The sequence below is a fragment of the Microtus oregoni genome, unplaced genomic scaffold (genome assembly GCF_018167655.1).
Source record: "Microtus oregoni isolate MIOR12 unplaced genomic scaffold, Mior012 000094F_ref0000399, whole genome shotgun sequence".
Lineage (NCBI taxonomy): Eukaryota > Metazoa > Chordata > Mammalia > Rodentia > Cricetidae > Microtus > Microtus oregoni.
In genome coordinates this window covers 361360-377710 of record NW_024544707.1, presented here as the reverse complement: position 1 = coordinate 377710, position 16351 = coordinate 361360, and the positions used below count along the sequence as shown (strand labels likewise).

At 47.5% G+C, this 16351-nt stretch overlaps 1 protein-coding gene across 2 annotated transcripts in view; it reads right to left on the bottom strand.

Annotated features, from left to right (window-relative positions):
- Positions 1-12980, bottom strand: part of LOC121442700 (SLIT-ROBO Rho GTPase-activating protein 3-like) — a 232791-nt gene extending 219811 nt beyond the window's left edge. The window contains exon 1 of one of the 2 annotated variants that reach the window (XM_041644313.1): positions 12117-12980. In XM_041644313.1, the coding sequence (XP_041500247.1) occupies positions 12117-12183 (67 nt within the window). In that variant the 5' untranslated portion in view covers positions 12184-12980. The remainder of the gene's footprint in view (positions 1-12116) is intronic. The other variant, XM_041644314.1, reaches the window with a different exon arrangement.
- Positions 12981-16351: the final 3371 nt, after the last annotated feature.

Here is a 16351-nt window from a genome sequence, read left to right as displayed (position 1 = left end):
AAACTTTTGAAATAGTGAATGTGTAACACACCCATAATCACAAATGGGGTTATAAAAGCTGTGGCTTTTGTGGTCTCTCTGTTTGTAACAGCAATAGTCATACTATCTAGAACACAGGGACAAGTCCAGTAGCCACTGACAAACAAATGGAGAAACAAAATGTGGTCTGCCTGGACCATGGAAAGAAAGCCAGCCTTTTAAAGTAGGAAAAGTCAGGGTCTGAGACACGGCTCGGCAGGTGAAGGTTTTGCCACCAAGAACCCACTTGACACCCAATGGAAGGAGAAAATTAACTCACACTAGCTGTCCTCTGACCTCCAGGTGCAGCCACATGGCACATACATGCCTCTACCCCACACGCATAAATATAGAGACATATATACATACATGCATATATAAATGGAATTTAAATTTTTTTAAATAAAAAGGTTAAAGCAAGAAAATTCTGATGACTGCTACAACGTAGATGTGTGTTTCAACACTGAGGAAATAAGCTGAGCCCATCCCTCATAGCACGCTCTCCACTGCTAAAGACTCATGAACCTGCAGGCTGGAGAGCTCCTCAGTCCCCCAGCACAGATTCCCACTCCCATCCTCTCACACACACCTAATGCCTCAGCATTTCCCAAGTGCCCAGGCCCTTTTGCAGTCCCCACACCTTGTGTCCATTTTATTCTCACTTCATAAAACGCCTTCCACCATCCAGAGAGCTTCTCCTTACCCACCAAAAGCCCCACCCAAAAAGTCTTGCTTCTATAATAACTTCTCCGCTTTCCCTAGGCATCTACGTAACCCTTATGGGAATTTCCAAAAGGATCCGACACGCTTAGCACATTATATATCATTGCTTTGTCCATTTTTAAAACCGTCTTTCTAGAAAACATGAAGAGGGGCATGAGAAATACATTTTTTTCCTTTCCATGCTCCAATCTCACATGCATTAAGAATTTAACTAATAGACTATATTCAGTTTCCTAAAGCATCCCACAAGTAACCACCTAAGCACATATTAGACGGCTCTTCATGGATGCAGAAGTCCCATCTCTAGACCCTCTGTCTTTTTTTTTTTTTTTTTTTGGTAGGATTTCTCTTTGGAGCCTGTCCTGGAACTAGCTCTTGTAGACCAGGCTAGCCTCGAACTCACAGAGATCCACCTGCCTCTGTCTCCCAGTGCTGGGATTAAAGGCATGCACCACCACTGCCCGGCTAGACCCTCTGTCTTATCTCTCAGCTGTACTGTAGGAAGCCTGGATCTGCTTCATCCTGGAGATGTAATCTGTGTAATGAGTCCATCACATGGATTCCTACACTCAAGCAGTCCACAAACACTGCAAGCGCCTCTCAGACACCAGGAGAAGCTCTGCATGCCAGACACACAAACAAGACAAGAGACGCCAAAGTTCTGAGTTTGCTTGCCTCCAATGTGCCATCCCCCTGACTCAGCCTTTTAAGGCTGGAAAGACAAGCATGGCTACTGAAGGCAGCCTTCAGCTTCATTCTGGAAGCTTTAGCTCAAGAACAGAGAACAAATAAATACAGGGGGGAAGTCACCCTGTAGTCCAAGCGCTAGAGAATTCAGGTCAGCTGATCAATGAAGAGCTACTGCACGTCTATTGTCCAATTGTCCAGGCTGGAGGTGACACACAACCAGAGAGTTGAATACCAAAGAGCCAAGCACGTGGCTATCCAGAGAAAGGGCATTCTGGAAAGAGGGGAAATTGGAGAAGTTGCAGAATCAGCAGAGACCCAGAGGGCAGACAGGCAAGGGAAGAAGCAAGAACACCACGGTTTTGTAAATCCAGTCTAGGGTCCTCAGTGAGAAACTCTGTGGGACACTACTCAGGGGCTTTACACAGAGGTCATAGACACCACTCTAAGGACATCTGTTAGATGCTCTGGGGAAAACAGGCCATGGGGACAAGGAAAGTATGGCTCTCAATTGAGGGCAAGTTTGTCCCCTGGAAGTCATTTAGTAATATCTGGAGAAATGTTTGGTTGTCAGAAATTAGGGCAGGTTGGCCACCAATATAGAACAGGCAGAGACACATTATACAGCTAAGCTCCTCAACCAAGAAAGACTCAGGTCACAATGCTGCATGAGACTATCAAGCCTCACAGAATACTCCAGTCAGGACTTGATTATAACTCTAAATTTTTTTTAGGTCCCCATAAAATTATCAGTGCCCCCAACCAACCAGAAGTAGCCTGGAATACTACGCCACATTCCCAAAAAATGGACTATGGATATTTTCCTTTGTTTAAAAAAAAAAAAAAGAGGGGGAAGTGGTGCAGGACAATCATCTATATTCTGTCAATTATATTTTAAATAAATACTGGTTGGCTGATAGCCAGGCAGGAAGTATAGGCGGGAAAACCAGACAGGAAGTAGAGGTGGGGTGATGAGAACAGGAGTATTCTGGGAAGAAGGAAGTTTTGCAGTCCTGCCCAGACCACAGAAGAAGCAGGATGTGACCTACCCCACTGAAAAAGATACCAAGCTATGTGGCTAACATAGATAAGGATAGTGGGTTAATATACATTATAAGAGCTAATACAAAGCCTGAGCTAATGGGCCACTCAGTTTATAAGTTATGGAGACCTCTGTGTGATTTTCTTTGGGACTTACTGACTGTGGGAACTGGGCAGGACGGAATCCCCAACTAGCAGGCCCTCATGTTACATCACAACATCCATGAGAATCCATGAATTTGGAAGTTGTTGCCTAGTCCCAGCAAGAGCTAATCGATATCACACTGTGGCAGTGGAGATGGAGAAGGAAAGTCCCATGTGCTGATTACAAAGGTTCCTTACATGTTTCCTTAGGCTACTCCAGCCCTTCTCAAGTCACAGTGCATTCCATATTCAACTAACTCAGGGACAGTGTGGAGAAAGAGCCATTCTGGCCGTTGGGTTTTCAAATGCTTAGTCCTTAGGATGCAAAGTAAGAATGTGATCCGGCCAGAGATGTAGCTCAGTTAGTACGGAGTTTGCTTAGCATATATGAGACCCTAGGTTCAACAAGGCCAAGAATATATGAATGAATATTGATAACAGCTTTAAGTGGTCTGGAGAGACTCTAGACTTAGGGGTTAAAAGTGGTTACTACTCTTGCACAGGAACCAAGTTCAATCCCCAGCACTCCTATCAGGTGGCTCACAACTGCCTGGAACTCATGGTTCAGGGGGTCTGACACCCTCTTCTGGACTCCTCAGACTCCTGCACACACACACACACACACACACACACACACACACACATCTTTTAAAAAGAAAGTCTGATCTCATGACATGAGGATATCACATTTTCCTCTAGTTCTATGCTATGTACACCCATGCATATGCACATGCATGTACAAGCATGCACACATATGCAGATAAAGACTTCCCATGCCAAAGAAGAGAGTAAGAAAAATAATGTGAATATAGATGTCACAGGTCTATAAGGAAAAAAAATTCTGTTCTCTGCTCCACCCATCACAAGGGAAGGAAGGTGTCATAGCTACCAAACAAATTCATGGGAACTGAAGAGAGACAAGATTTCTGTTAGAGCAAAGACCAAGGTTCATAGGGACAATCAAGATGGGCTAGGGGCAATAGTTCAGAGTCAGTATACGTGTGAATGGCATGATATAATATGTATATTACAAATACAGTGTGGTAGTTTGAATGTAACCGACCCCCATAGCTCATGGGGAGTGGCACTATTAGGAGGTGTGGCTTTGTTGGAGTAGGTATGGCCTCGTTGAAGGAAGTATGTCACTGAGGGGGTGGGCTTTGAGACCTCATACATGCCCAAGCCACACCTGAGTCTACTTCCTGTTACCTTCTGATCAAGATGTAGCCAGCACCATGTCTGCCTGCATACCACCATGTTCCCTGCCATCATGATAATGGGACTAAAATCTCTGAAACAGTAAGTCTCCACCTCAATTAAATGTTTCCTTTTACAGAAGTGGCCATGGTCATGGTGTCACTTCACAGCGATAGAAATCCTAACAAATACAGAAGCTGAGATTTCCTCTGTGCTCCCCAATATGGCCCCCAAAGGGAGAGGCACGATAGGAAATGTGGCCTTGTTGAAGTAGGTGTGGCCTTGTTGGAGGAAATATGTCGATATGGGGGCTGGCTTTGAGGTCTCCTTTGTTCAAGTTACTCCCCTTGAAACAGTTCACGTCCTGCTGCCATCTGATCAAGATGTAGCCAGTACCAACTCTGCCTGTGCGCCACCATGCTCCCCACCATGACAATAATGGACTGGAACTGTAGGCAAGGTACCCCAGTTAAATATTTAATTTTACAAGAGTTGCTGTGGTCATGGTGTCTCTTCCCAGCAAAAAGAGTTATCAAACAGATTCATGGGAACTGAAAAGAGACAAGATTTCTGTTAAAGCAGAAATCAAGGTTCAAAGGGACAACCAAGGTGGGCCAAAGTCAGTATACATGCAGATGACACGATGGCCCCCACCCCCAATTCCTGCATATTACATACAAGAGGATGAGGAAAGGGGACACATAAGGGACAAAAAACGACTAACCACTGAAGACTCAGTAAGAAAAATCACACCCCAGTTCTGCAGCTGCCAAACTCGACTGATAGCAAATTACAGCCTGTGGTTCACAAGTACCCTGGCCTGCTCAAGTTCCTCTGGATCTTGGATCACCATCCCAGAAGAAACAGTAGAAAGGCCCCAAGTTGGCCCAGGTTTATCTCTGTCACTACCCAGCAAAACAGAGACAAGAAATGGAAACCAAGTAACAGAAAGAGAAGAAAGGGTCTTTCTTGTGTCTCTGGGTCCTGGCCAAGGTTGGCTCATTCAGAGCTGCAGGAGTCATGGGCTCCTCAGTTTTTATCCCCACTGTTATCACTGGGCACAGAACAGACAATTCCAGAGGGCAGTGTGAGATCCACTCGAGGAGCCTTGAACACCCCCTACCCTCGTGCATCCATACCCCGCTGTCACACCCAGACTGTTGGATCAGTAGCTGACCATTCTGCCATGTGATATGAATCAGTAGTTGAGCTTTCTACCATTGGAAATGGCAAAACTCACATGTTCTAAGTGACCACAAGGCAACATGCTGATATTACTTAGCAGAACTGGGTGGGCATTTGTTTCCCTGTGTCTGTCTTCAAACTGCCTCCTGAGAAAAGCACTTAAGGAATTGGGGAATGGGATAATGGGCAAAAAGAAAAGGCATGGATAATTCATGGCGTGTTTCTTACCATGAACCAAGGAAGGATCTTGCAAGCTAGCGGAACGAGGCTTTCGGGGTGAACAAAGTTTAGGGAGACTGGCCTGACTCTACAGTGCATGCCCAGCACCGCCACGACTGTCTGAAGCCCTGGGGAAACGGGTCACTTCCTCTAGATTATCCTAGAATTTTTGAGACCTATTGGAGCATCCAGCTATTTTCTTTCACCCAAAATCTCTTCCATCCAATTTCATCTGATACACTTCAGGAAACAGTACCCTAAACACAAGCTGGTAGGATGAGTCAACAAATTAGAACGTAACCCAAAGCCCAGTTCCTGGCCAGCCAAGAGACTCCACAGAAAAACCAATAAGCTATCAGGAATGAGTCACTTCCCAGTGAACCGGAGGCTGGGACCCCACTTCCTGGGTCCTGTCTGAGGCCACAGGTTCTTCAGCTCAGCACATTAGAGACAATAGCACTGTCCCCTTCCCAGCAGGTACTTCAGGAGCCCCGATCTCTCCAATCATCCCCATCCTACCCACCTTTCCATCATCTTTCCAAAGCACCTTGCAACTCTGTCACCCCAAGTACCCACTTCCCACCAGAGTGATGCACCCACTGACATGCACTCAGTTGCTCCGAAGAGGGCTGGCACTAACTAGGCCACAGCACTGGACCAGGCCCACTCTGCCCAGACTCTCTCTAAAGGAACCCCTGGGTTCCAACACCATGTTGCCTCCACCTGCATTTTTGTCTTCCTATGCCATTGGAAGTTGGAAAGATTCCTTTCCAAACCTGGTTTTGCCGTGGGTCCCTGGGACATCTAAGGCAACTGATTTCATTTCTCTAAACTTCAGCTCTTCATCTAGAAAAGCAGTGAGTCTCTTGCAGAGGTAGAAGGGTCACAAAACAAGAGAAAAACACAAATTTCTTCCCTCCAACTAGGTAAAGCTATATAGCCCAAAGCAAGGCATGTAACAGCCCTGAGAGGATGAATGAAGGAGCTACCTGGAGAATCATCACTAATCTATAACCTCTGATAGGGAAAAAACATTTCAGGAAATGGCCAACATAGACCCTTAGATCCACGGATGGCTGGCTAGAAGGAGCCTTACCAGACTGCACCCCATCAGAACTCGTCGAAGACCCACTGACTTCCAACACACCCTTCACCAAAGTTCCACTAACAACCACCAGAGATAAAGTAAGAAACTCAGCACACAGTAAAGCGTCTCCTCTCAATGGAACAGGAAGAATGACATTTTAGACCAAGGGTCTGTGTCCTCTAAAATGCTTATAAGAGCCCCATACCCACACCCAATATGTTGGCACTGAGAGGGGGAACAGATTGTGGCTACCTCCAGATGTGACTGTGCCCCTAAAAGAAGGAAGACACTTTATCACTGTGAATTCTGAAGGAAGGCCAGTGATGGCACAACAGGAATGCAGCTGTCGACAAGTCAGGAAGTGGTCTCTCACCAGAAACCGAATCTGCTGGCACCTTGATCTTGGAATCGCCAGCCTCCTGAACTGGGAGAAAGAGGGAAGAGCCACGCAGCTGGTGTGTTCTGCTGAAGCAGTCCAGACTAAGGGAGGTGGCAAAACAAACACTTCCCAGCCACTCTGAACCAATTGTACACTAAGTACCCTGAAGAAACAGAGATAGCTACCTGCATTTTGCCCTTGGGAGTTCATGGATGAGGGCTAAACGCTAGATTTGGATGAAGAGTAACAGTGCTAAGGGTAGAGAGGCAGATGGAAGGAACTACTAATACCGCCTAGGAGAGCTGGGAAGGCAGCCTATGTCGAGGATGGCCATCTGAGCAGACTTTGAAGAGGGATGGCGGTTGGACAGAGCAGAGGCAATGAAAGGAGAGCAAAGGCACGCATAGGAAGAGGATGGTGGGAGGAGAGGAGTATGGAGGACCTGAGGGGAGGAGGAGACTTCTAGAGTGTTGTAAGATCGCGGGCTTATCTTAGAGGAAACCACAAAGATGAAGGAAGATGTTGGCTGCTGCTCCACTCCACGTTTTTATGGACTTCAACTTAAAGGCTGCCTTGGCCTTATTCCACTGTTTGGTTAGACAGGGTAGAATTTTTAAAAGTTGGGCCACCATTTAAGCAACTAAGAGATTTTGTTTCAGTTCAGCTTTCCTCCTAACAGTGGGAGAACTGCCCACCGTGGGCTCACATTCCAGCCAGGCAATGACAAGCTGGAGCACACAATGCTTGCCCCGCTAGAACTGCCCTTTTGACCACTCTTCCCACCGTTCCCCACAGTTCCCCCATCCAGTGTGCTGCACCTGCATCCTAAGGAAGCTCCAGCCCTCCTAAGGATCATGTAGGAAGCTCTCTACAAGACCAAGCTCATACTGACACTCAATTGTAAGGTTGTACTATGGTATCGTGGGCCTTTTCAATTTTCTTCTCTCTCTTTTTTTTTTTACTATCATTTCCCAAAGAAGTCTTAGAAGATAAATTAAATAGTGTACTATATACGTATGTATATAGTACACTATTTAATATATATATATATATATATATATATATATATATTCATGAAATTCCACACAAGACTTAAGGACACAGTCGACAGTCAATGTTTGTTGAATGAATACATGAACAAATGAGTAATACCTACTCCTGCATGCTTATCCTCTATGCTAGCTTTTCTTACCCAATTTTTTTCACTTTTACTATTAAAAAGTTATCCTAAAACGAATATGAATATCCCTAGAGTCAGTCAGAGAGCTCCTGTTTCACTGTCTACTGGGCTGAAATGGAAACAGGAATGCTATGAGCGAATGTGGAACAGACCTTTATGTCTGGCAGTGAGATCAATTAGCGCTCAGGGTATGGAAGATGCAGCAGATAAGATCCCCAAATGCTATCAGTGATCTCCAAGGGAACTGCGGAGGACAGGAGAGATGCCAAGAGGCTGGAGACAGGCAAATGTTCTGATTGTCAGAAAGGGAACAGAGTGAGAGCCTGCCAGTTTCCAGATCGAGAATGTAATTTCACTCTCAGGCAAGGTTCACAAGCAGATTGTCAAGCAGATTATAAGGGACAGCGAGAAGCACCGACGATAGGAAGTGATGTCTGTTTGGAGCCAGCGTGGGAGAACCAAGAACAAGTCAGCGCAGATTCACCGCGTTCCTAACAAGACCCCCTAGACTAGAGGAGCAGACGTGCATGGTGTAACCAGTGAAGGGCAAAGTGCTAAAGGACACCTAGGATATACTGGTAGAGTATTACAGCCAGCAGAAGGGGGGGGGGTTGTTGTCTTTCTTCTACCATATTGACCAAGTATTAATAGTTAAATCTTTGGGGCATCTTCTCGGCAAAACCTCTTTGAAAACGTGAAGCTTTCCTGCAAGTTACTGACATCGACAGAAAACTGAAAGATGTGGGTGGGCTTAAAAGTGGCAGCAAACGGTTGCACTCAAGTATGGCTGTGCATTGGGACAGGGTGTGTGCCCTAGGGTCTACCGTAACTGTCGCCACCCTTTCTCCTGCAGTCCGTAAGGTGTGCCACTGTCTCAAATCATCTTCATTCTACCCTCCAGGCACCCAAGGCATTGGGATTTGCAGCCCATGAAGCAGTGGATGGAAGGAAAGTGAAGGACTGGTAGGCGGCTCTGTTGGCAACTTCGCATAGCACGCAGGAAGCCCTGGGTTCAATCCCCAGCATAGCTTCTATAAAGCCAGCATGCTGATGCATTCCTGTAAACCCAGTACTTAAGAGGCAGGAGTATCAGGAGTTCAAACTCATCCTTGGCTACAAAGTGCAAGGCTGTCCTGGGGTACATGAGAAATTCCCCACAACACCCAAATACACAAGTGAAGCAAAGAAGACAGGAAATGGTAGTGGGCCTTGTTACTAAAGCAAATAAGGTTAGCTACAGTCAGCGGCGCAACCAGAGGCTCCCAACACCCAGCTGTATGGGCAGTTACAGAAAAGTGTCTATCCTATCCTAAGAAGTCCTCATGAAGAAGAAATTATAGAACCAATGGGTGGGTGATGCCATCGAAGAAAAAAAAAATCCATGAGCCACAGCTGTCCAAATATAAAGTATGTGGGCCTGGAGGATGCTGAGTTTTCCATCCCTGGAATACACAAGCACAAGTATGCAGTCAGAGCGATTGACTCAGGTATCTGGGGAGACAAGAGAAGGCTTGAATCTCAAATGTTGACAAAGGAAATGCTGTATGAAAGTGTCCATCCTTTGTCAAGTCAGCAAAGGCCTTGCTCAGAGACAAATAGGAGAAAGCCAACAGAGAACTCAATATTGTTTTTGAAAAACCGTTAAGTTCCCCTCACGAAACCTACAGTCTAGGAGACTTGTTTAATGGAGCAGGCTGGTTGTACCAACCTGGCCAAATGCCAGGAAGAAAGTAACTGGCATCCAGCATTATTTCTGCTCATCGGTCTAACATTCCTCAGAGACAAGCCACAGAGCAGGGGGAAGAAAATCAGAGGGGAAACAATGGGATGCCATCAAGAGGCTGCCAGTTCCAGCACAAGACTCCCATCTGCTACTGACATCAATCCTTCAAGGGGCTGTGTCAGCCAAACAATGTACCAGGGACACCAAGCCTGGGAAGATAACGGCCTTGCGACCTTGGGTAAGTCACGAGAGCTGCCAGGCTCAGCTCCCATCTCTGAACTGGATTCACGCTAACCCTTCTGCACACCACGCAGGCCAAGAGCAGTGATGTCTGTAACTGAGCCCCAGAAGCTGGAGATCCCTGGGCGCAATCCTACGACAGTGCTTAACAAACACGGCTGTGGATGGAACCCAAGGCCCAGAACACGCTAGGCAAGTGCTCTACCACCGAGCTACACGCCAGGCCAACACATCGAACGTCGTCAGAAAGATTTCAAAGGGCTTCAGGTGTAGCAGTCCTACAAACCACATCTTCAGGATGCCAGCTAGAGAAAAAAAAATTTTTTTTTTTTTTTAACTAAACCAAAGAGACCAGATCTTTCGGACCAATTTCCTGAAGAAATTCATTATCATTGCCTGGTATTTGCTGGTTAGCCATTAAAATAAAGGTGAAAGGTGAAAAGAAGTGAATTATCTGGAGCAATTGATGCTCTGTGGGACCTCAGGAAAGGCCGACTGGCACGGTGGCAGCAACCCTTTCAAGGGGAGATAAGCAGATTTCCTACTAAGACAAATTGGTCCAAACATCCCCTTCTCGTCTCTGTCATCACGTTTTTCTGTTTTAATTTTAAATGTTTAATTTTTAAATTTTTAAATGCTTAATTAAAAAAAAAACAGTCAAGAGTTTCTCCAAAAATATATAAACTCCTTAAAAAGTAGATAGACGAAATTGAAAATCAGCTTTTGTTCCGAGCAGTTGTGTGAATTCCGATCTCTGGCAGCTAAAGGACTTGTTTTGAAATTGTCAGCAAGGCTGATACACTGACTGCTTCTGACAGTGAGCTAAAAACTAAGGAGGAGGTCAGAGAGGAGGAAAGATTTCTCTTCCTTTCGCCCTGGGACCCACCCAGGGGCCTTCAGCATGCTTGTCTGACCCAAAGCTAAAAGACAAGGAAAACATCAAGCCCCCACCCCACCCCCACTCCATGCCTGCTCCCTTTTCAAAGCCCTCCCCAATATCTGAAGGGTGAAAGCAGCGGGGGACAGGCAGCCTGAGGCCCCTGACTTCCTAGGGCGTGGAGCCCTCAGGCAGCACTAGTAACAGGCGTGGCATCCTCAGGTCACAAGAACCTCAAAGCAGCATCTACACAGCCTCCAAGCCAGGCCTCCACACCCACTGGAGATGTATTTTGCCCACTCCATGTGAAACCACAACACACCCTGTGTCGCAGCAAGAAGAACCAGGGACCAGAACGAAAATGGGTGCTGAGAGCCACAGCCGGGACTTCTCTCGGGGCACAGGCTCAGCAAAGAGGAAGCAGGGCAAGGAGCCTTCAGCTCTCCCCGCTGGAGCTGTGCTTAGAAAGCCCACCATCTGGCCCGAGGGCGGATGCTGCCTGCCTGCATTGAGCTGTACAACCGCAGCCCTTCTCTTGCTCAGCTAGCATGGATTTAGGGAGCGGCTTCTGCAAGAAGTGTGGGTTCTGTGCCACCAAAGCCGGAATCAGCACCCAAAGGTCATCTCGCTCTCCCAAGCAGGCAGACTTTCTCCAGAACCATGGGAGCCAGGCAGCACCTACCAGTCCAAACTGTACACTGAGGTGTTGGCTTTGGACCAAAGCTGATGACCCGAAACAACCGCGTACAGAAGGGCCGGGCTGTACAGCAGCAGACAATCTATCTTCTGCACAGAACTCTCGCTTTATGCCTAAATGCCTGCATTAGTCTGGATCAATATGTCCCATAACAGTTAATCCATGGCAACTCAGACCAGGCAAGACACGCCGCTGACAAAGAAGGGCTGCTTAAGGATGCGGTGCCCCCCCCCCCCCCACAGCCGATATGCGTGCATTTGAATTTCAGCCCAGAGAAGGCAGCAGAGGCAGAAACAACCACCCACAAAAGCCCAAAAAAAAGGGGGGGAGGGAGAGCAGATCAGAAAATATATACATAAATAGCAAAGGGCTTTCACAGTGGTAGTGACAGGGAGGAGGCCTGGACTGTCAAAATGGCCTTAGAGTGACAGATCACTGCCAAGCTGATGGAGTGCCAGTGACACTCCTAAAGTCAGGCGTAGGATCTTCCCCACACACCTGCAATGCAGAGATTTCTGCCCTTTCTGTAATTCACGCTCCCAGCCCAGGCGCTATCTGCAGTGGGAGCCAGTCTGGACTTGTGCAGCCGCCGCTCTTCCCCCTTACAATAAGATTATTGCAGCAGAGCAACTTCTCACCAAGGCCAGGAGGCAGAGGAGACGGAGGAGGGAGAGACTGGGAAGGGAGGGAGGGCAAAGTCCCTCGGCCCCGCAGCTCACCTTTTATTTGGGCTTCATATTCGGCAATGATCTCTTTGTCTTTCTTGAACTTAGTTTGAGATGACATCTTCCGACGTGGCAAAAGAAAAAAAAAAAACCTGACAGGCTGTTTGATTTATTTCTCCTTTTCTTTCCAAGTCCTCTCCCAAGCCTGGGTAATCACACAGCGATAGTCGATTTCACAGGTTTCAAGGCTAATCTCTTTCACTTGGCTGCAGAGCTGGGTAGAAATCCTTCTTCAGGGAGGAAAATGCTCTCTGCTGGCAGGGAAATGGCTCTGGTGGCTTTCTCTGGTCAGCTCCTCTTGCAAAAGGAGAAATCACCCTGGGAGTACCATAACCTGTCCCAGATTTCCAGGATTTTTCTTCCAAAATAATAATAATAATAGCAGCCAAGAGCACGCGCGCGCACACACACACACAAACACACTCACGAGTGCACACTCACCCGGACACGCTTCCACGCAATTGTGCTGTGCACACACCCATCCACACCACAAGCGCACACATACACACACACGCACACACACCCTCACTCACACACCCTCACTCACACACACACACCACATACACCCGCTTGCTCACTCATACACACACATCCACAAGAGGCGCGGCGCCTCCTGGGTCGTGTGGCCAGCCTCCGGTTCGCTTTGGAAGGCTCTGCTAAGGAGATGGTCAGGTTGCCAAAGGACCGGTCATCTCTCATCCTCCCTCCGGTCGGTCGGCGCCTCGGGTCTGCTGTCCGGTGAGGATCAAAGCCAGGAGATGGAGATGGAAGTTTTCCGGCTGTAGTGTGTTAGCTCCGCCGGACCCAGGGATGGACTGCTCACCCCGCAGGGCTGGTGGAGCTCTCCTCCACCGCCCTCGTCACTAGACTCCGCCTCCCGGATTTTATAACAACTGACACATTGTAGCCTACAGGAGAGCTGAACTGGCTGCAAGCAAAAAAAAAAAAAAAAAAAAAAAAAAAAAAAAAAAAAGGGAAGAAACGTTTCACAAAAGGAAGGCGGCAGGAAGGGAGAAAACCAGGTTGGGAAGGCCTGGGAGGCTCCTGCAAACTCCAGCTAGTAGTAGTTGGGCTAGAGATTTTCCTAACAAACACTGGAAGATTCTTTTCTTTGCGTGATGAAAATCAATCCAAGTCCTCAAACCATCAGCTATATGACAAGTTGCCACTCTGCCTGAGACTCTAGCAGGGGGCCTGATACATGCAGGGGGAGGGCACTAATATTTTGGAAGGATTACTTGATCACAAGGACAGTGTCAGAGGTTTCAGCATTACGAAGTGGGGGGGGGGGGGAGACAAGACTACAAACAGGCTCAGAGAGGTTGCTTGACCAATAAAATGAGCTTTCTTTGGAGACATTTTTTTGTACACTTGCAACAGATAGATGCCAAAATCCTACTCGAGGGCCCACTAGAGTTACACACTAGAGTTACACAAGGCAAGAGGCTCCAAACCAGAATTAATAATAGAATGCGGTAGAAAATGACAAGGGCTAAGGGGAAACAGCAACGCTGCAGAGCGCGGGGTACTGGGAACGCAAGGGGCTCTGGTGGAATTGGGTAAGAACAGAAACTTACCTTAGCCCAGTACCTGGACACATAGTAAGGCCCCCTTAAGTAGTGGCCTTATGGTTACCCCAGCATCCTAGAGGGTACAGTCCATATAAGTACCAAAGCAAGTGTTCTCTCGCAGGTGAAAGAGTGCAGACCTAGATGGTGGAAAATTACTTACCCAGGGTCACCAGAGTTCCACCCCAGCACTAAACACTCGGTAGGAGTCTTTGGCAGTTCATTAGAAAGACCAAATCCCCTGCCGTGAGCACACTTTAAAAAGCCCAGTGATCCAAAACCACAGAGAAACCCTGACTCGGAAAAAAAAAAAAATCACAAAAAGCCGGGCGGTGGTGGCGCACGCCTTTAATCCCAGCACTCGGGAGGCAGAGGCAGGCGGATCTCTGTGAGTTCGAGACCAGCCTGGTCTACAAGAGCTAGTTCCAGGACAGGCTCCAAAACCACAGAGAAACCCTGACTCGAAAAAAAAAAAAAAAAAAAAAAAAAAAAAGCCCAGTGACGTGTCAAACTATAGGATCGCTGACCACTGAAATTTCACAGTAAGACTGTGTCATAAAGATTGCCTTGTCCCCAAGGGTTCCCTGAAGGAAACTTCTCTCGCTGTCTCAAATAGGTATCATCTTCCACTTGACTTTCTGGGGTGATCCGGTGTGTGATTTGGCTTGAGCTTAGGTATGGCCAGGTTAGCCACACCAGCCCGCAAGGGATTCCCAAGGCAGACTGCAGCTCGAATGGGCCCGGAGAGCTGGGTCTTCCTCCTGTGTGAGCAGCGAGCGAGCACCAAGAGCTACAGAGGGGAATGCACAGGATCTCCCTGAGCAGAAGTCCCAGAAGTCCACCTGGTGAATCAGCAGGCTTATTATAGCTCTTGGACCCAGAGACAAGAGGTCACAGAGTTCATAAGCAGATGCCACAGCCCACATCCTCCTGCCTCACCCTTCCCAGGGACATGCTAGGGCCCTCGTAGTGTCATTAGCGGAAGATACACTCAGATTAGCCTCTCTGCCTCAAGCCTAGATCCTCAAAGAAGACTGGCGTTACTGTCCTCTGCCCTGGAATGTGAATGAATGACTAACCAGGTTCCTTCCTGCCTCTTCTGTAAGCCTGCAGCCTGTAAGGCCGGAGCAGGTGACTCCAACTGCTCTCTGAGCCTGCTGGGGGCAGGAGTCCAGTAAATGGCAGGTTCTAACCATGAGGAGACTTTAAAAACCACACATGCATATCGGAGACTCGCACAGCGCGCCGAGCCGTGGGAATGTCCCAAGAAGCCACATGACCATGAAGCAAAATGTGTCAGATAATTCCTGTTGAACAGCAAGGTTTCTGTAAGACGGATGGTGATATACAGTCGTCAGTCCGTGTGGAAGCCGGAAGTGGCCTCCATGCCTCCTGGAACATCAGCATCCTCGTCTATCAAATGACAGTCCCACAGAGACCCAGAGCTCAGGGCTTCCCAGAGTGAAGGGAGGAAAGGCTTATAAGGCACAGCCACACAGCCGTCACCATGCTTGTCCCAAACCTTCTGTCCCTGGGAAGAGGTGAGTGACCTAGGCAGGGCCCCAGACACTATGGCCTCATCTTGTCCCTTCTAACCTTCCCCAGAGCTCACTGGAGTCTGGGGTCACTCAACTGCCCTTCTACAACACCCCCCCCCAAAAAGAAGAAAAACGGCCCTTGTTCTTTGGTGAATGGAACCAATAGCTCCCCCCCCCCAATGTTTCCTCTTCATGGGACGTAACAGAAACCAGATTCTCCCCCAGATAAATCTGTAACTGAAAAAGGGCAGTGTCTCGTGGTTTTATCTGTGCCTCCCCCACCCCCAAAAAAACCAAATATTAGAATACCTCTGGGAATATCCTATTTCCCTCAGGATCATTTCCTGAAGTATTTTAGATATGCCTGGATTATGCTGAGGGGTGTGTGTGTGTGTGTGTGTGTGTGTGTGTGTGGTGTTGCCTGCATGTATGTCGGTGTGCCATGTACATGCCTGTTGACCAAGGAGGCCAAAAGAGCGTGTCAGTTCCCTGAAACCAGAACTGTGAGCCACCATGTGGGTACCAGGAGCCAAAGCTGGGTTTTCTACAAGAGCAACCAATACTCTGAATCACTGCGTCATCACTCCAGCCCCCAGAGTTACTTTTTAAAAAATGACTTATTTATTCTTATTTTATGTGCACTGGTGTTTCACCTACATGTACATCTGTGTGGAGTGTCAGAGTCCCAGACAGTTGTGAGTTGCCATGAGGGTGGTAGGATTTGAACCCAGGTCCTCTGGAAGAGCAGCCAGTGTTCTTAATCACTGAGCCATCTCTCCAACCCCTAAAAATTTGCTTTTTTAATCAAGACCTCCCTCTGTACAGGGGAGAGCCCAAGCACTCCATATAGATTTTAAAGAGATGGGTCCTTATTACAACTCATTAAGTCTGGTGATACAAACATTTTTTAATTGATCTTTTTAAACTTTATCTATTTATTTCATTAGGTATACAGTGCTCTGTCTGCAGGTATGTCTGCATGACAGAAGAAGGCACCAGATCTCATTATAGATGGTTGCTGGCAGTTGAACTCAGGATCTCTGGAAGAACAGCCAGTGCCCTTAACCTCTGAGCCATGTCTCCAGCCCAATATAAACATTCTTGTTTTCAAGTTGGGGAAACA